General features: G+C 41.1%; 1 protein-coding gene across 2 annotated transcripts; it reads left to right on the top strand.

The window, feature by feature from the left end:
• Positions 1-236: 236 nt before the first annotated feature.
• LRRC63 (leucine rich repeat containing 63) lies at positions 237-19590 on the top strand. Of its 2 annotated transcripts, XM_026042867.1 has the most exons (10): positions 237-501; positions 1548-1685; positions 5448-6131; positions 9964-10077; positions 10546-10700; positions 15386-15484; positions 16585-16721; positions 17516-17599; positions 18333-18572; positions 19389-19590. In XM_026042867.1, the coding sequence occupies exons 2-10, from the start codon at positions 1598-1600 to the stop codon at positions 19546-19548; spliced, it is 1761 nt and encodes a 586-aa protein (XP_025898652.1). In that variant the 5' UTR covers positions 237-501; positions 1548-1597; the 3' UTR covers positions 19549-19590. The 2 variants fall into 2 exon arrangements, with proteins under 2 accessions (XP_025898652.1, XP_025898653.1); XM_026042868.1 differs by lacking the exon at positions 237-501 and having other exon boundaries at positions 1397-1685.
• The last annotated feature ends 416 nt before the right edge of the window (positions 19591-20006 follow it).

Here is a 20006-nt window from a genome sequence, read left to right as displayed (position 1 = left end):
CCCATTTTCTCTGTCTCTGAGGTGATTGAATGTGACATCCGCACTCGCTGTTGGGAGCTCTTCACTCCAGTTTCATCCCAGGCCCTCCTTGCTTCCTAGTCTGTTCTGCCCATGGTGATTTGTAATTTGTGCTCTTCAAGGCACTGAGAATTTCCTCTTACCTAAATCTGAGAAGGTTTTGCACCCTCTGGGGTCCGTCAGCCAGTTTCAATACAGGCTCTCCATAAATGAGAGAGACCAAGAACATTTTCTGTGTTTACATATGTGCCTTAACCAGGTGCACATCCCAACTATGTCCTGATTTTACATCAGGACTCACAGTGCATTTTTTTTAATTGTTTTATTTTTTAATTGTATTCCTCTTCCAGCACCTCTGTGATATTGCAGCGAGCCTCTGGTTTGTGTCATGCCGAATCCCAGTTGCTTGTGGTAGCTCATCTTGTTCAGGTGTTTCACCATACGAAAACTCAACATAAGTTAACTCCAGACTGTCTTTCCAAGGTCTCCCTGCTTCTTCATTACTCCATGTTTAACCGTCATTCAAGTCCGTAAGCTAAGTGTCAAATCTAGTCAAATGTGAAGTAAGTCTTGACTACACATTTAAGGATTATGATCACTCTTCATCGCAGTATCTCGCAGGGAGTTCCTATTTGGCTCCACACAATACAGGCAAATTTATTAAATTCTATATTCAACTTTAGAGCTGGTTCATTCACAGAGATTCTGCCAATTTGGACAAATTTGTATGAAGTTACACTTCATTTAAATCAATCCAGTTTTCTATGTGGACAAGATTAAAGTCTCAAGTTGCTTTCCAGCGAGCTTACTGATTTTTTTTTTAATGGAGATATGCTCTTGCTTCTGGCTGTACGTGGCAATTTTCTTAATATTAGTAAATCTTTCTGTGACCTGTTATGTAGACTTCCAGCTTCTGTCGAAAGTCACCTTCCTCATTGTCTTTGCCTTTAATTTCCTCAGGACAGGTCTTTGTGTTATGTGATATTGTTAGCCCAACACCAGTAAAACCCCCAAGCCCTGCAATTAACCCTATACTTAATCTTGAAAAGTACTGAGAACCAGAAATGTGCTGCACTTGATTACTAATAGGAAGTTTTTCAAATCTGAAGGATTCTTTGGATGAAATCAGTATCATTGTACACATCCAAAACTAATAGGAACCCAGAAAGAAGCATAAATATACTACATGCAGACTCTGTTTTTTTTTTATTTTAAACAAGGTGAAAGTGTTAACAATTGTTCTTACTAAATTTGCTTATCCAGCAGAAAACTGCTTATGAGGTATTTCAGAATGCCAGACATAGGATGTTTCTGTGTTTTACTGTTCCTCATTGGCCACAACTGATTCATCTTGCATGACAGAAGTGCTGAAAATCAGACTGTCAAGTTGGTCACTAAGACAACAAATGTCCTTTTTGCCCACCGCAGATGTTTTATGTTTTTTATCACCCAGTGTATCTGAGTAGACATTTATAGCTCAGTCCATTAAACCAGAGATGGTGATTTCTTTTATTTTTCTTTGTTGTCAGATTTTTGAAGCAAATTTGATTGTCCAACAGAACCAAAGACAGAGCAGAAAATGGTTGAGCAACTAAAACTGCTTCGTAGACCTCTGCCTCCTAAGCAGTTACCTAAGCTGCATGCACCAGGAGAGAAGTTTGGCAAAGGTAAATTGTACAAAGACAGTCCTTGCAGTGCAAAGGTGAAAATTTGGGATGTTCTCTAAAATTCTGCCCCAGAAGATGGATTGGGAGCGCTTGGTTAATCTGCAGCTCATCCATGGAGTGCAGAGGGAAACCCACGCTGATTCCAGCTGATTCTGGCATGACTTACTGGGCAGCACAGTATGAGGGACCCAGAACAGATGTGTAGTGCGGTGTCACTGATGTGAGTTGACACAAGCCTGTCACCTTGTCCTAAAATGTGCAGTAAAACTGTCCCTTAGTAATTGCCATGCCTGTTCAGTAGACAATTAACCTAACTAGTCTTGGCCTGCCAGTATTGTGAGCTGCTACTGCAAAGCAATGATAATAGGGCTAAAATATGAGACCTGTCTATGTATCTGTGGGAGGTTGTTCCACTTCATGTAAAATAATGGGATAATAATTTGAGTAGGTGGTAGAGCTTGGGCCTTCTAAGACTTGAACACTACCCACTGAATAACAGAGCTCACCCAAAGATATAGCATGAAAAACTGAAGATAGAAGCAAAATCAGATCAGATGAAGTCAAGTCAAAGGGGAAGTCAAATTTTGATTCAGAGAAAATGAAAAAAAAAAAAAGGTTCTTTAGGGTGGTTCTGCTCTTCACAAGTACACATTGATACAAATATACATTTATTTTAAAAGCATCGGGGAATTCAAATACAAAGCAAAGATCTTGCACTGTAATATGGTTCAGAAATAGAAATTTTGTGTGCGGGTGAATGAAAAGCTCTTTCCAGTTTATATAAAGCAGCATTTGATTAAATATTTAAGCATGAACCTTTAAAACTAGAAACACATCTATAACCAAAAAAATGTTAAGCTTAAGTGGTTGAGTGGTTGGAAAATAGGCACCTAACCTGAAATCCAGTATGTCTAGAAGGACTCTAATGTTTGAACAGGTTCACCGACTTCAGTTAAAACTGTGACACTGCAGGATGCACTGTAGGGTCTTTGTACACATTTTTTTTTTTTGCTATTTATTTACCAGTGAGGTTATTAGAATAAAGGGATAAGGTAAAAGTGCAATATTGTCCCTACAAAATGGGCAAAAAAAGAGACCAAAGTAAACCTTATTCTTTTCCTCCTAGCTTCTTCAATTGTGTAAGAGTACAGAAGCAGCTGGAATTGTGCATTCTTTACATAGTCCTTAAGGCAAACCAACAGGGAAAAAAAAACTCCACCTTTTTATGACTTTGGAATAAATTTGAACTAATTTGACATTTTTCCATATTTGTTTCTTTGATAAAGTAGTGGTGCACCATATTTATTACAAATATGAAATTTTACTTTGAAAGAAACAATGATAATGATAATATATTAGCAATAATACCTCTATAGTGATATTAAAAAGAGTAGGAAAATTCAGTTAGAGAGGTAAGCTTGAAAAGTCAAAAGATGTAATTACTGGCCCTTTGATGTTATTAGGTCCTTGTGGAGTTTGTTTTAAAAGCCAAGTAGAACTTTCCATCTATTTCTGAGCAAAGCATTCCCAGTTTGGTGCTGTTCAAACGGATCTGAATATTTCTGGCTCACTACCAGGGCTTTGCTTCAGTGATTTAAACCATCTTAAAAGTGCCAGATAAACCTTTTATCCTGCAAGAAAGGTCTGTTGTGTTGAGTTTCCTTGTGGTAGAACATATGATTAGTGATGGGGGCTATTTATAGCTTATAGATTTATATAGTTCTCCTGAGCAGAATCCAAGAGCTGCGCAGTAATGTTTGTTCAAGGATCATTTCTTCCGTCACCAAATGTAACCCTAACATTTGATGGATATTTATATTTATATTATATATATTATCCAACATATGATGGATATTTATACAGCAGCACAGCCATTGATCAAAAACCCACTCTTCAGCAGTGCTGATTTGATCTTCCTGGTGGATTAGACTGTTTTGTGCCTTATGAAGTGTGAGACTGAGACTAATGGTCCTGAGTTAAAAAAAAAAAAGTTAATGGCTGTTTCAGTGAGGTGGCCTAACAAGTGTCTTTCATCCTGCAGGGGACTGTAAAACATGAGGATATAACAGGATTAAGCTGTTGACTGGAAAGGCAGGAGAAAACCCAAGGAGCTGGGATGGAATTTGTCCCTGAGGGGGCTTGGGAGATTCTAGCCATGGTAGCGAAGGGCAGGAGGCTAAAGGAGCCGGTGAATGATTCCAGCTTCCTTGGAGAGCTGAGCTGCAGCAGAGAGCTAGGGAAGGGTGACTTGCTCCCCCAGCAGGGTCCATGAAATGAGCCTCCCAATAATGAAAGGAACAGAGCACCCAGCCCGGGGAAGTGCATGAAGGATCTTTAGGAAATATTTCTTTCTTAATCGTATGATCAGGTGCTGAATGTCTGCTGGATGTGGTGGTAGTTGGAAATTGGGAACTAGCTAAGAAACAAGTACACCCCCAGAATGAGGGCCCTTGTAGCAACTTGCTTCTCTTACGGAAGAATAAGTAGCAATGGCTCTGTCCTGACATGGTGTTTCCACAAAGTTACCTGTTCTTAGGCTGGGCACGCAGCAAGGGAGTGGGATTAGGATTAGAAGAGTATTTTGAGGGACTAGAGTGAGGAGGGATTAGGATAAAAAGAGTAGAGTGAGGGACTGGGTTGATAGGTGAGGTGAGGGATTTGGATTTTGGCTAGGAGATTGAAGTGAGGTAATTGATTAAGGCAAGGGACTGTGGAGTAGATGGAGAGATTAGAACAACAGAGTGAGACCCGGATAGAGTAAAGAGCTGGGATTAGAGGATTAGAGTGTTAGAGCAAGGGAGTGGGATGAGGATATTAGAGTGATGGTTGGGAGCAAAGGATTGGGAAATTATTGTGAGGTATTGGGGTTTGGAGATCAGAGTGAGGGATCAGAGCAAGCAACTGGGAGATTATAGTGAGGGATTTGGATTAGAGTGAGGGATGAGAGGAAAGGGCTGGTTCATGCTCTCAGCAGTCCTTACCTGCTTCCTAAGTAAGGGGCTGTGTATGCTGTTTTATTAAATGGACCCAACAGCTTCTGACTATGGTGCTTCAGCGTGGTGCCTACCAGGGTAAGGATGAGGACAGCCCTCAGGGGCTGCTAGAGCTGTGCGTCTGCACCATCCAGATAAGCTGTGTAAAGCTGCCTACAGCCTGGAAAAGATCCTGTAGAGAAGATTTCCAGAGGTTGATTCCCGTGTTCCTTGCACAGTCTGACCACAACAGACCTTGCTTGTATCCTCATACTTACATATATCATAATTCCTCTCCATGGTGCCTTTTCAAGATGGAAGTTTCTCCAAAAGCTGCCCCTTTCCCTCTCAGGAGGGCAGGTTTGGGTGATGTGGGAAGCTCTGTGGAGTGGCATTTTCATGAAGGAGCCCCATTTACTTCCCATCGAAGGACCTCACTGAACTGCCCCATAGCACCTAGCAGAACAGACCCAGGATCCCTAGGCAGGACCTCCAAACACACGTCTGAAATCTTGCCCTTTCCATCCAGCTTGTATCCAATTGCTGCTGCCTGCTCTACATTGTTCAAAATAATTTTTAGGTGAATTCCATTCATGTTGGGAAAAAAAAAAAAAGACAAATGTATTGTGATATAAAATAGTGCTGGGGTGCTTTGTCTTAATGGTTCCTGCATTGCCTCTGAGAATCTGTGTGGGGATGAAGAATTGGTCACATAAACTTTTCCTCAGAAAGGATGCTTGAGTGTGCCTCATTATAAAAGTTGTGTTTTTTTTCCACTTTTCTTCACCAGGCAAGATTCTTGGACAGCACCAAACTAGAGCAATAAAGAATACAAATGATGAAAATGGAGAAACAGGTTCTAGTGGTTGTTTCAGTTCCCAGGTTCAAGACAAGCAGATGGATACTGACCTCAGCGATGATCAGATTGCCCACAGCCCAGTGCTGCTTTTCTCAGTACAGAAAGTGGAGCAGAAAAGTCAGAGAGACTTGCCATGTCCAGGCCATAAGAGCAGTGATTCTACTCGTTGGTCTTTACCAGGGGTTCCTGCAAGTGAAGTTGACCAACATGAAATGATTCGTGTCTATTCAAGCAGCCAAATACCAAATATCTCTGTCCCTCCTCCTGCGAGAGATTTTATAATTACTAAAAATCCTAGTGGGCCTGATAGTTTCCCATTCCGCCAGAATTACAGATTCTTTCGTATGAAGCAACAAGAATTACAGAGGACTGGCCCTGCTCATTTCACGCCTCCTGCGTTTACATTGGAAAGTCTGGCTGCCATTTCATCCTCTCACCCTCTGCCCTTGAAGACAACACTCAAAAAACCAGCTCTTTCCCACTATAACTGTGAGGAACTCAGCAGGCGATTAATGACCGCACAGAGGAGCTCACAGACCAAAGTTAATGGAGTGGTAGTGGCCAGTGCTGATTTACCATCGACTTCCATGACAAAGTCTGAGCAAGACAGGAGAGGTAAGTAATACAAAGAGTATGAGGGTTGAGATCTTTTGGTGTTGTTTCACTGAAAATCCTTCTTGAGCATCTCTTACAGGAAGAAAACTCTGCTGCGGTTATCTTTTTCTAAGTGTTAGAATTAGTCCTTATTACTTGAGAAATACACGGTTCAGAATTATAGCTAGTAATAACAAACTTGATTTTGAGTTGTAAGGTAACAACCAGTGACAATTTAAATGTGGGTAACTTATCCAGAACTGATGGGTGAGTTCCTTCTCAGCACAAGGGGAGTGCTGAAAGTCTCATCCCACGGGACTGAAAAATGTAGCCCAAACATCGAGATTTAGGAAGGCAATCCTAACACTTTAAGAGGTCTTTGAGGACATTTTAAGGAGGACCTTTTAAGAGGTCCTATCTTCTGCAGGCTCCTCCCATGAAGCTAATGTTTTATGAGTCCAGGCCCAATATTTCTTTTCCTTTCAAGGCTAACGAGTTGAGCTAAACAAACGCCCTGCACTCAAATTGCAGAGCTCACAAGCAAAGAAACAGTAGAAAAATAGTATTTTCCTTTTTCTTTCTTTTCACTTAAGTGGGTCGATATGTGTTGGTAGAAATGTGACCCAGCAGCTAGGTAATGAGGACTATGTTCTGTCTTTCAATTTTGATAGGAACTTCTGTTCAGTAAAATTCTAAATGAAATGTCAAAAACTTATCCAGGGAATATAAGCTTGAGATATTATTTGATTTTTTGTGATGTTTGATAAAAAAAACAGTATCAATGTGGCATTAATAAGAGGGTTAAAACAAATTATTGTTCTTTTACCCCATTATTAGATCATTTTTTATCTTTCATTTCCTTTTGTATGGAATCAGAACAGGGTGAGCCCAGCGTTTTGATTATAGTGTGATGCTAATCCAGTTCCTAGACTGAATGCCAGTAGCATTTGCTCTAAAGAGCAGCAAGGCTCTTCCAGAGCAGAAGGCTTTTGGTGCCAAAACATCCCTGCTTGCATTTTGGTGGCAAAACTACAGTCAGAGAGAGAATCAGCATATGTTGGGTCTCTGTAAGCCCCAGCTTTGCGCAGGGAGCACCTCAAGTATGTCTAGTGTCTCATGTTGCTTCTTGTGTTAGGCAGGTTTAAAATAATACTGGTGCCTTACTCCTTCCTCTGCACAACCATGCACCACAACCATACACCACTTTCCTCTGCAGTCATTCTGAAACCAGAGTTGTGTCCTGCCTTCCCAGAGAACTACTTGTAGCACAGCCCACTGCTGTCACTGCTTCTGCAACCAGAAACAGCACAGCAGCATCAGAGAAAGGGCTTCTGTGGGTCTTGCAGTGCGTTTAGGGTGAAGCTGTTGCACATCTGGATGTAGGGGCATGCAGGTGCTCCCAAAAGCACCCATTTTATGGGATGAATTCAGTCCTTTTCCTCTCTGAGAGCCAGGTTTTGGACCTGAAATTCTTTTGATTTTCCACCATTGGCTAGCAAGTAACTCCACAAATCATAGGGAAACATTTGCCTCATGCCTCTGTGGTGGTGGACTGGAAGCAGACGTATGGTTATTTCTCTTCCTGCACTAGAAATAACTTGCATGGTGGAAATGGGACTTGTATGTGTGACAATGAGGAGAAAAGAGAAAACAGTCTCAACTATTTACCACATTTTGGGTTGTATGTGTGCTTTGTGCATCACTTAGGCCCAGAGGATGGGATTTTGTGATAACTCTTTGCTGAAGCCTGGGTCTGGAGTGCAGAAATGGCTTTAAGAAGGCAGCCACTCTGCTCCATTTTGCTGTGTTCAGAGGGTGAGCTGCGACGAGCTGCCTACCAGAAGAGAAAAGCTGCATTCAGGTTTTCTGATGGCATACAGAGGTGGACACCCCTTTGTAGGGTTTCTGTGCCTAGATATGTCCAACTTACCCAAACCTGTGAAAACCTGAAAACAGCACTGTAAGCTTGCCACATTTTTTTTCCTTCAGATTCTGCGTAATTTGGCCACACTCTCATCCAAACCATTTATATGAGTAGAAATGAGCTGCTTTGTCTTTAGAGATTTGAAAATGGTTATGGGGAAAATAGATGGAAACATTTCATCCAAGTTTCATCCCACTGGAAAGGTATTTTGTTGGGGGGATACTTTGAAGGATCTTGGCAGAAGCGCTGAAAGAGAAAAACTGTAATAGACCCAAAGCATCTCCCCAAGCCATGTCTCAGCATCTCCTGTCCCTTTCAGGGAGCTCATCAGACCTGGGAGTAGCAGATGCTGCAGTGTCCCTTTCCCTTATGTTTCTTAGGCAGGTGCATCTCTTCTCCTTCCTATTTCTGGGCGTAGCCTAAAGTTTTTCCTAAAAATTCTACAAAGTTAGCAAACCACTGGTTCATTCAGTGACAGCAAGGCAAACTCCATCTAGAAGTTTAAAGAGATAATTCATTTCATCTAACTTCATCTCCGTTACGTTAGTCACAACCTAGTCTCCCTTAGGTTAATCACAACCTCAAGGTAGTCATCTAAGATGGGTGGAATAAATCAAGCACAAATTAGGCAGCTACTTTTTGGCCATTTACAATGAGACATAATTTGGCCTTGCCGTTTGGTGGCTCACACTTTATGTTATATGCCCATGACGACGGCAGAACTGTGTGAAAAGCAGGAAGCCTTAGCAGTTCTGAGCACAGGAACTCAGAGCTGTTCCCTGTGGCCAGAGATCTGTTTGGGTTGTTCATCAGATCCTGCTGAGGATCTGTTTGGGTTGTTCATCCTGCAGATGGGGATAAGGTGATTGTGACTGAGAAAAAGGAGGTGCATGAGGTTGACAAAGGGAACCAGTAAGTTCAGTGTACACAGCCCTTATTTGTTCACCTCCTGGTACTGGACAAGAATGTCATCATTTAAGCACAAATTCTAAAGCCAAGAATGCTTTTTTTGTGTGAAATTATTTCATATCTGCATTGTGGACAGAACAAAGCTCTTCGTGATGAACTTCAGAATTTTAGGCTCACGTCCTGAGTGTCCTGGGAGAGGACAACCTCATGCACCAAGACGAGCTGTGAGCCACCTCCCTGGAGAGTGGCTTTGCAGTAATGGGCTGAGGGTGCTGAGGGATGACACTTGAATATGGGCCAGCTGGGTTCCCTTGCAGCAAAGGCACCTGCCCACATACAGGGCTGTACAAGCAAAAGTATGACCAGCAGGTCAAGGACCATTATCCAGTATTTGGCACTTGCAAAACAACGTCTGGACTAAGGTGCCCAGTTTTGGGGTCTCCAGGTAAAGACAGATCTTGACAGGTTGTCCGGGGGCTAGAGACCACAAGGTGCAAGGAAAGAGCAGGAGAGCTGAGGTGGTTCAACCTCAAGAAGAGATGGGCAATGGGAGATCCTGCTGCCATCTTCAACTGGAGCTTAATTCTTCTCAGAGATACACAGTGATAAGACCAGCAGCAACAGAAACAATTTGTAACATGGGAAATTCTGATTAAAGAAAAAACTTTTCCCTGTGAGGTTGGTCAAACACTGGCACAGGTTGCACAGGGAGACTATGGGGTTTTCTATCCTTGGAGCTATTCAGAATCCAACAGGAAAAGTTCCTGAGCAACCTGATCTAGAGCAGCCTTGAGCAGGGGATTGGATTAGGTGACCTCTCACACTTTCTAGTCTGAATTATTCAGTGATTCTATGTCTTTTTTTAAAAAAAAAATGTAGAAGCAGAGGCATAAAATTAAGCTAATATATTCAGATCTGTCTTGTGCAGTTGAATAATACGTAGGGCCTTTGTACATAAGACTCAGAGCAATATGAGCATTATCTGTAAAGTTACTTATTTCTTGTGTGTTTTCTGCCTAGAAATGGAAGAGAAAATGAGAAAATGTGATTCACCAGAAGAAGACAGAGAAAAATCAGATACTGTGCACTACTTGACTCCAGCTGAATATGAAAGAGAAGAAGGACCCTTTACAGGTAGGAACAAGAGGTATAAATCACTTTGGAGAGATAAACTAGGCATATAGCATGGGCCTATAGTCATGAAATGGCAGTGTGGGAAATCACATTCTCAGAAATGCAGTATGCCTCCTGCAGACCGAGGGGGCTACAACCACTGCATCCTGTTGCATTAGCAAAACAGTGGAAATTGGAGGCCATAATTCAACTCTGATCCCCAGACCCTTTTCTTCTTTACAGTGTTTTTCTTCTCACATCAGAAAAAAAAAAAAAAAGTTGTTTATAAAGAACCAGCAATCTTTATGCAGATATTAGCAGGTTGACTGGTTAGTCTGTGAGAGTTTTGTCTGAGAATGTAACAGAGAATCTAAAGGAAGAGAGTTAGGACATTTGCAAAACTCAACTTTTTATTTTCTAATGTTTGTTTTTCCCTAAGAAATTCTGTAAAGCATGACATCTTTTTTTTTCTTTTTCATTTAATTATAGAGTCTAGGGGTGGCCCTGGTGGCAATACTTTGGATGACGTTTGGAAAACTAGTTTACAGTTTACAGTAAGCGAGCAAGAGGAAGAACTGATGGCCAGGTCCCAGCTGGAAGTATTGCGCTGCCTATTGTACAAGAAGCTGGCTCTTAACCTTCAGGTACATCCTCTAAAGATGCAGTGTTCCTATTGCTGTGTTTAATAATTAATAGCAGTTGTCTTTCAAAAGTTAGAGTAACTGTAGCAATAGCCGTTTTCTGTGCTTTTCTTCGACAGTTTGGTTGCCTTTTTTGCCTCCACTGTTTGTTTCTTGTTTCCTTTCTTCTTGCCTTCCCTCCCTATTTCCTCTGTATTTTCACAGTGTCTCATCTTCTTTCTGATATGCCCTGCAGAATTTGTATGGCACTTGCTCAAGAATGTTCCTCCCACCGGTGTGTTTGTAATTAAACCTAAATGACATCAGTATCACACATAAGTGTGGTGAGATTCAGAGAGTGAGAGAAAATGCCTCTTCTTTTTCGTAAGAGAAGAGAGATTTAAACGTCTGAGTTTCAGGGAGTCTGCCCACTAATCTAAACTTAGCTCCTTGATAGGTCCGGACCAGCAATTGCAGCCTCCTAACTGAAGGAGCCTTGGAAGGCTTCAGCCAAAGGAAGCTCCCCTGTGGGACTCTGCCTGAATTTAACCTGTCCGTCCTCCTGGATACAGCTAGTGTAAGGAAATGGCTTTCTAAGACACCTCTATATAAATGGCCTGTAGCCTTCACTCCAAGGCCTGCTGTAGCTTTCATTGCACTAGGAGCTGATACCTGGGCAAGCTGAACCCTCTGTGGAGGTAGAAATGATGAGGACATTAGTATCTCAGAATAAATACATCCAGGCAGAGGGTGGTTAGGGATTTGGGGAGTAATTCTACTCTGTTTCCAAAATCAAGAATAGCTAGTTCTTAAAATATCAACTCTATTTACTTGCATATACAAATGTATATGTATGATATAAATTGCACAGCTGGATACATTCTGCTTTAAATGCATCTCAGACCTGAGTAAATCCCTTGTGTGTAAATCAGGATTAAGTATTTAATTTCTTTTAATGTAATCTTGAAAGAAGTGATGTTACTGGTTTTGTTTCCTGTTTTGTCACCTAGAAAAGCTTTGAAATGTCAATATTCACAGTGAGCTTCTCTGTATCTATAAATGTTGTGCTGTAATATGACTGTATTTGCAAGATACACTAAGAAGTGTTGTTTACCAGTAGCAATTGGTACAAGTTTTGTCCATCCAATTTCTGTTTTTTGGAGATTTTTTGGTACCATGTGTGTAAGACATTTCATTATGAAATGAAGCAGATTATGTCACTTCATTATCCATTTGTGAAAAAACCATCACCAAAACAGAAACTGTCAATGACAGAGATGGAAATACCAGAACCACCATCACGAGGAAACAGTGCTTCGAGTTCTCTTTACGAGTGCTATAAAAAGACAATTATTGATTTTTCACTTTCTTGCCAACAATACTCTTTTGCCAGTATAGAGAACAGTATTTATAGAACTTTTTTGCATTTTTTGTTGGGAAGGGCATGGTATATAAACTCCTCAGCTGCCTAAATGATCTCTGAAGCACCCAAGCTAAATGGAGCTATTCTTCACTACCATCTGAGACTCAAGATCCTCAAAAGACCCCTCTTTCTTTTTTATTCTACCCATTGATGCTTTACCTAGTGTTCATTAACAGAATTATTTGCTGGCACTGCTGTCATTTTTCTGACATTTTGAGCAGTCTCACTTGGGAGAGACAAGTCTTGCAGTCAGTCAGGTCATGCCACATGCTAAAGATTGTTGATTCCATCTTCCTTACTGCGCTGCAGCTCAGGACACACACGTTTTGTGTGCAGCTCTGGGTTCCCCAGGACAAGAGGGACGTGGAGCTCCTGGAGAGGGTCCAGCGGAGAGCGACAAAGATGATTAAGGGACTGGAGCATCTCTTGTTTGAGGAGAGACTGAGTGAGTTGGGCCTGTTCAGCTTGGAGAAGAGAAGACGGAGAGGGGATCTGATTAACATGAAGGGAAAATGCAGGGAGGAAGGGGCCAAGCTGTTCTCATTGGTGGCCAGTGACAGGACAAGGGGTAATGGGTACAAGCTACAACACAGGCAGTTCCACCTGCAGGTGAGGAGGAACTTTTTCCCTGTGAGGGTGACAGAGCCCTGGCACAGGCTGCCCAGGGAGGCTGTGGAGTCTCCTTCTCTGGAGATCTTCCCAACCCGCCTGGGTGCCGCCCTGTGCCCCGTGCTCTGGGTGTCCCTGCTGGAGCAGGGGGTTGGACTGGATGATCTCCAGAGGTCCCTTCCCACCTTGAACATTCTGTGGTTCTGCCCAGCGCCGTGCTGCTGTGGTTATGCTGCTTCCTTTCCAGAAGCAAGCTGACTGCAGTTGTTTTTTTAGAGTTTCCTCACTGCTATTTGAGAAACATTAATATACAGTATTGACAAGGCTTATATTGTTGTGGAGCATCTAATGGAATGATCTCTGCAATTTTGCTGAAGTTGCCAATAATAGCAGTGAAGATTCATCATGTTGCCTTCTTTACATCTATAGAAGAACTGAGAGACCTGATCCTTTGCTGAGGCTGGGGCTCTGTGCCTGGAAACTCACTGTGTCCAGAAATTCCAGAAATCTGGGTCAGCTGTGTGCTCGTCTGCTGCATGGTAGTGAGGAGCTGTGTGTGAAGAAATTGCAGGAAAAAATACCCTGTGCTCTGCAGAACTGTAATAGCAGAATGAAAATAGGTGAGAGGCCTCATTTCAGAGTATGTGTTCTGGTGCTCCACCTACTTTTTGGCCATCATTAAAAAACATTGCAAATTTTTCCAGTGAAATTGAATTATAAAATCTATTAACAAACACCTTCAATTGTCATTTTACATGTCTTTATTTATATTTTGCAAAGCACATCTTCTATCTGTTTAAGGTACCTCTCCTTTGAAATATTGGCTTATTTATTCAAACAGAAAGGTCAATTCATAAAAAGTTTAAATCATAATGCACAATGTTCCTAAATTGTCCACATATTTCAATTTTCCGAGTCCAAAACAATCCTCAATTTTTGACCTTACCATCAATTGACTTCATTGACTTTTGGGAACAGGAAACACTTTTCCTCGTCTCAGAAATGTGTTAGACAGGAAAACAGGTTCTCACGCAGCACTCCAGGAAGTCAAGGCTTCCATGCTTGAAGACATAATTACAAGCTGTAGGCAAAGCAATTCTTCAACTAAGTGATTTATGGCCATAATCTGTTGTTGTTGTGAGAGAAATACCACCCAAAATTGGCTGTTTTTAAGCTTTCTTTCTTGCTGTCATCAGACTGGAAGCACCCAGCCCTCCACCTCTTCCTTGGATGACCCCACGGACATCTGTTGGATGGGGGAACGTGGCTGAAGAGCCGCCTGTTCCTCCCCAGAGCTGCAGCTCCAGAGCCTTCTCTGGAGAAGGGAAGAAGGTCAGAGAGAGCCTCTGCTCCAGGCCTATGGACCACTAGCTCTCTTCTCCGGGACCAGGACTAGGACCAGGACTCACAGATTTTTATAAAAAATATATATTTTTTTCAGATAAACTTGGATTTTGTGCATGCATGCTTTTTTAAATGAAACATTGAGAATTTTGGTTTAACATCTGACTTGAGTTCTCTACTGGTACTCTGGGAAATCTTCAAATGAAACTTTTTTGTTTTTTCTTGCAAAACCAAGACTCCAGGACTCGATGCAAATCCTACCTGCCTGTGCCACATTTCAGTCTCATTTCATTATAATAGTCCTTCTTACTGAGATCTGGGTAGCAGTTTATTGTAACTGTTACATTGTACTGTATTTTCACTGTAACATATAGATTTGATATGGCTACAGTTAATATGTAATATACGCTATGTAGATATGCTTTACTGTATATCAGGAGAAGTATTAATGAATTTTAGCTTACAAGGAAATAAATAGATGCTAAAATTACATACATTATAGGGATATTTGGCACTGTAATTAAGTATTATCTCATTATAGTTTAAGGCTGTGCATGTAATAATAACATTATACTTCCCTGAAAGGAGTCATAATAATGCAGGAGTAGAGATCTAGCAGAGTTGCTTGTATTGAACTGCCTAGGTTAGAAATGAAAGAGTTTAATAAAGGAAAAATAAAATAAAATAAAATAAAATAAAATAAAATAAAATAAAATAAAATAAAATAAAATAAAATAAAATAAAATAAAATAAAATAAAATAAAATNAATAAAATAAAATAAAATAAAATAAAATAAAATAAAATAAAATAAAATAAAATAAAATAAAATAAAATAAAATAAAATAAAATAAAATAAAATAAGATAAAATAAAATAGTAATTTTACTTGCAAAATAGTAATTCTTATAGCAGAGGGGAGAACCATGGCCAAGGGCTTTGCAATATAAATGCAGCCTTCGCTCACTCAGGTAAGTCCAGGCCGTGGGCAGGCAAGTTCCTGATGGCCAGGGATGGCTCCCTGAGTGGATGCATTTACCAGCTGTGAGCAGAAAGTCCGCCCTTGAGAAGGAGGAGCAGTTATGTGGTTTGGATGGAAAGGCTCGTGAGCAGAGAAGGGTTTTTAAGGGTAAGATGGGCTGCTCTGGGCCTGTCCTTGGCACTGCTTAGTCTGTCTCCTCCATTCACAGGCAGATTGAGCTATGGTGTTTGGAACTGTGAGTCCTTAGGAACTGTGCTTAAAAGTAATCATCATCTAAATGAAAAGATGGTGCTTATTATATATATAAATATATATATATTTTAATGCAACTGACTTTTTTAATGTATCTTTTAGGCCTATTTTCTCTTTCGCCTTCCAGACCTGACCCCTTTAATGGATACTTTGGTCAACCTCAATTTGGCATTCAATAATTTATTCTTCTTTCCCGTTGAGGTGAGTACTTGCTGCTTATTTTTCATGACTGCACTAATAATGATGTGACACTGGTATTGTCCAGTTCAGGTACAAAGAGTAACATTCAAAGAGTCAGGATTTAATCAGAGATGCAAATGTCATAGCACAGATGTTTAAGAGAGAAGCAAAAAAAAAAAAAAAAAGGAAAAAATAGTATTTTCTGCTTTCTTCAAACTTCTTCACCCTTTTTTTGCTTGTTGTTTTTCTGGGATTTAGTAAGAATTATGGCGTCTTCTTTGCTGCTCTCCCATGTTCCTGTCCCTGAGCTTGGAGCTCCCAAGGGCATTCCCTTCTCCACCTCCTCCCCCCTTAAGGTGTTCAGAGCTGAAGATGACAAGATCAACAGGAGCTAACGACCTGCAGTTTCTGGGAAAATCCAAATTAGAGGACAGAATCACTAGGGATAAGCAGCTACCAACATCTAGAAAAGCTTTAATGACAGACTATCGTGTTTTCAAACACTTGCAGCTTGGGCAAGTGGAGGTTGTTTTTCCTGAGGATATTTTCCCAAGGATGCCAGCAGATGCATTGATCATAGTGGACCAAGGACTTTGCCTCAGTCCTTGTTTTAAGGAATATTCACGGAGAGGGAAACACACAAGCCCCCATGCCAGCTGATGCAGTGGTGGCTATGTGATTCACAGGGCTGGGTCTGTGTAGGCCAAGGCCTACTATGATTTATTTTCATACAATTAAACATTTCTGAAGCAGACATTTTAGGACCAGAGAATTACAACTCAAAAAGTTAGTTAGGACGCTACACTGGGAGGAAAACCAGGCTTGTAAAGGGAAATGCTGGATCATCTTTAACGCTCAGGAGCACTAGCAGCCCTGCTGGCAATTCTCACTCATAATACTGTAAGTGATACAAGTTACCGTTAACTATATCTCCTAAATAACTGCAGTAATCTTTACAATAATTAGCATTAATCTCCATACTCTGTATTTATTCTAGATAACCTTATATTTATTTTCCAGCTCTTTTAGCAGAGCTTATTAATGCTAAAAATGCAGAACCCTATGTGCTTTATGGTGAAAAGCTGTTGCTATTTCCATTACCTGTTCCCCTCTCTCCTCAGGTGCTTAACATCAAAACCTTGCAAGTCCTGGTGCTCCGAAACAATCCTATCAGAGAGATTCCTAATGACATTTCCAGACTGAAAACACTGAAGAAATTTATCATTTCCTTCAATTTGCTATCAGAGCTTCCAGATGGGTAAGATATGGTTTACTAATTGAGAGAACTGCAGCATACCTAAGCATCAACAAGGATTTTTATCCTGACCTACATCATAATCCGTCACCGTTTTCCATTCTGGCCATGCCATAAAACCAAATGAAATTATTTTCTAGTGGTAGTAGATGACAGGAGTACTGAAAAAGTTAATTTTAGTGCTTGCTAAAATACCACATCACATTGAATCTCCACTACTACCATTGAATCTTCACTACATATATATTGGTCAGCTGTAGCTCATTTGCAGGCATAAACAGACATTTTAGGTAAAAACATTTTGAGGAAAAAAATGGTTTGGCTCTACAGTCTGTTCCTGTCTTCAGCTGCCTCTGTATAGCAGTAAAAATGAGCAGCATTTTTAAAAATAGGTAGTATGTTAAAACATGAGCTTTCTGTTGAGGTGCTGGGGCACAGAAGTCCATTCCTAGAGTACTTTGGGATGCTGAGACCTAGCTTCACCCCCCGTGCTTTAGGTACTTAATTGAGGCAGCATGCTCAGCATCCACACTGAATGGGAAGAAATAGATAGTTCCAGAGGTCATTTCAGCGCATGCCAGAGCTGAATCACTCTTCTGGATGCTAAAAATACACGAAGGCATGATGCATTTTCCTATTAAAAAATAAAGGCCTATGCACTCTTGTGGTTAGTGCAGAATGGTTTGAGCTCTAGAGCTGGACTAGATGGCCTACAGAAGCCCTGTATAACCTAAGTTGTTCTATGATTCTCCATCATCTGTTTTTCTGACTCAGCATTCTGTTTTATTTTGCTGTAGGTTGTTCTTATTAGACCATCTCCAGCATCTGGACATCGCTTACAATGACATTACCTTTATCCACAATGACATCAAGAAGCTCAGGTACACAGGCAACATAAAATGAAAACAGATCTCTACATCATGATCCTCTGGGCCACATTTTGATGCTAATTTTATCAGTGAAGATTCACGACACCCTCTCCTTCCCCCTTCTTAATCCTGTCCTGTGTGGGGGGCTTGTGGAAACAGAAACAATAATGATGATTGCATGCCAGAAACAGCTGTGGATAGAGCCAGCCAATATCCATAGGCATCTTGAGGATAGCTTTTAGTCAAATCTTTCCATAAAAAATGTGATCATTCTCTCATTTGGACCGTCTGTTTGCACATACATTTGATTTGCATGATGAGCAAAGAGAAAATGTACCTCCAGTCATGGCTCTTTTCAAGAAGTGTGAAAAGTTGGTGAGGTAACAAATAAAACCTAGTTCTACAGGGAACATCCAATAGGAACTGCACAGAAGGAATTCTTTGTACATGGGGCTGTTACTCTTTTGCCCTTAATGCCCATGTTCTCCATCTACATATCTAAGACATTTTTAAATGTCTTAATGTCTCCATCTTTAAAGGTAACTCAAACATTTAAATAATAACTGAAAAACACTATGTGTACAGTTGCTTAAAATGCACTGTAAAAAACACGTGGCTCTTTATAAACAGGTGTAATCTTGGTGTAATTGTTCATTAAATGGGAATTAGGAAATTATATAGCCATAGTCAAGGTAGGATATTGTCTGGACAGTTTGTAAATGTCTAGTGGTCCTTAAAATTACAGACAGCTCAAAATCTTGAACATTGAAGGGAACCAGCTCTCTGCTTTGCCATCTGGGCTTTTGGATCTTCCACTAAAACGTCTCAGAATAGAAAATAACTTCATACATCCCTTGTTATGGAATGAACAGAATCAGAACCAGCCTCAGAAGCTCACTCATCTGGCTGCCCTCTGCTTCTCCAGAAATAATCTAAGGGAAAGATATGCTGACATCTCAGAAGATATTAAAAAATTACTGGATGAGTAAGTAGTGCAGTGTGCCTCGATCCCGTGCCTCACACAAGCATTGTGTGCAAGAATATGCACATTTTGCCCCTTGTTGTAATTCTACTAGTAGTGTTGTAGTTCCCACTTCACTGTTTCAGGTTAAATTAGTGTTCCTCAGTGATGTGCTGTTACGTGCTGTTCAGTGTACCCATGCAGGTACACTCCGTTCAGATTTTGAGTGTATGTCTCCAGGTAAATGTTAAAATCTACACTTAGGCAAGGTTTATCAGAGGCTATGTGCAAATGTTGGCTTCTGTTTAACGTTGTTGGAATTTTACACTGCCACCTGTGCTCCAGAGCTGGAGCTTCATGCTCTGCCAGGTGTCAAGCAAGTCTGTCCAGAAGTGAGACTGGCCAGAAGCTTATGGGTGAGCCAAAAAGGATGTCAGTTCCATTTCTGGAAATAGCAGAATTCCTCCCTTCTTTCCCTTCCCTTTACAGTTCAGCACATCTTCCTATTTCTGATGCATCCATGCCATGCAGACTGTGCAATCAGGCTAGAGTAATGATGCAAAATCATAATGCCATCCGGTGGAGATGGGTGCACGGTTGGACTCAGTGGTCTTGTAGGTCTTGATTCCAACCATAATGATTCTTTGGAATAGAGTTGCTGTGCTGAAGTGGAGGTGAGGAAGTCGAGGCTCCTTCTCCACTCTAGAGCCATAACCACTTTGAGGCCAGATAATCTTTTATTTTGCATTGTCATTGAGGAAGCTGAACTGCCAAGACTGGGTATATCGTCCTCAAAGCACGATGCAAAGTTTCTGACGTTATTTTTTATCCCCACTGTAGTTGTACTGCCTGTGACTGCTGCGGTGGACCTCGGTACGGCCAAGGACTTTGCCTCGTCCAGGTTTACAGCGATGTGTTCACATTTGGAAGGCTTCCCTTTTATTTCCTCGCCTGCTCATCATCCTGCCGCAGAGACTTCATGTACCAGTCTGAAGACTGACTCCAGTGCTTTGGAGAAAGGCACCTGGACTATAGCAGAGGGATGGGATAGCAATGGGCATGGGGAAAATAATAATAAATCTCTTAGGTTGTGTTGTTCTGTTGGACAGCTTGTGGCTCTGCTGGGGTACTGAGATCACTTTATCTTTCTTCAAGTGCTTTCTGCTTGGCCTGGTCTGGTTCATATCAATAAATAGATGGGGGGTTCAAAGTGAAGGGCAGAGTTGGCCCTAGGTAAAACTGGAAAAGCTACATGCTCACCCCGTGTTTCCTTCAGCAATAGATTAAAAGACCTTTATCACCTATTGCTACCACCACTAGCAATGGACCATTCTACATTGTACCTGAGCCTATTCCCAGGCAAGCTATTTTTATAATTTTATAGTTTTCCCATTTGCCAATCTTTGTAAGAGATTTTAGACCCCAATTTTCTGAAGTCAGTGACCAAGCCTTACTTCA

Source organism: Nothoprocta perdicaria, unplaced genomic scaffold (genome assembly GCF_003342845.1).
Source record: "Nothoprocta perdicaria isolate Ctin4 unplaced genomic scaffold, notPer1 scaffold_316, whole genome shotgun sequence".
In the NCBI taxonomy this organism is placed as follows: Eukaryota; Metazoa; Chordata; class Aves; order Tinamiformes; family Tinamidae; genus Nothoprocta; species Nothoprocta perdicaria.
The sequence above is the reverse complement of the archived record's forward strand: the minus strand, read 5'-3'. Positions and strand labels throughout refer to the sequence as shown.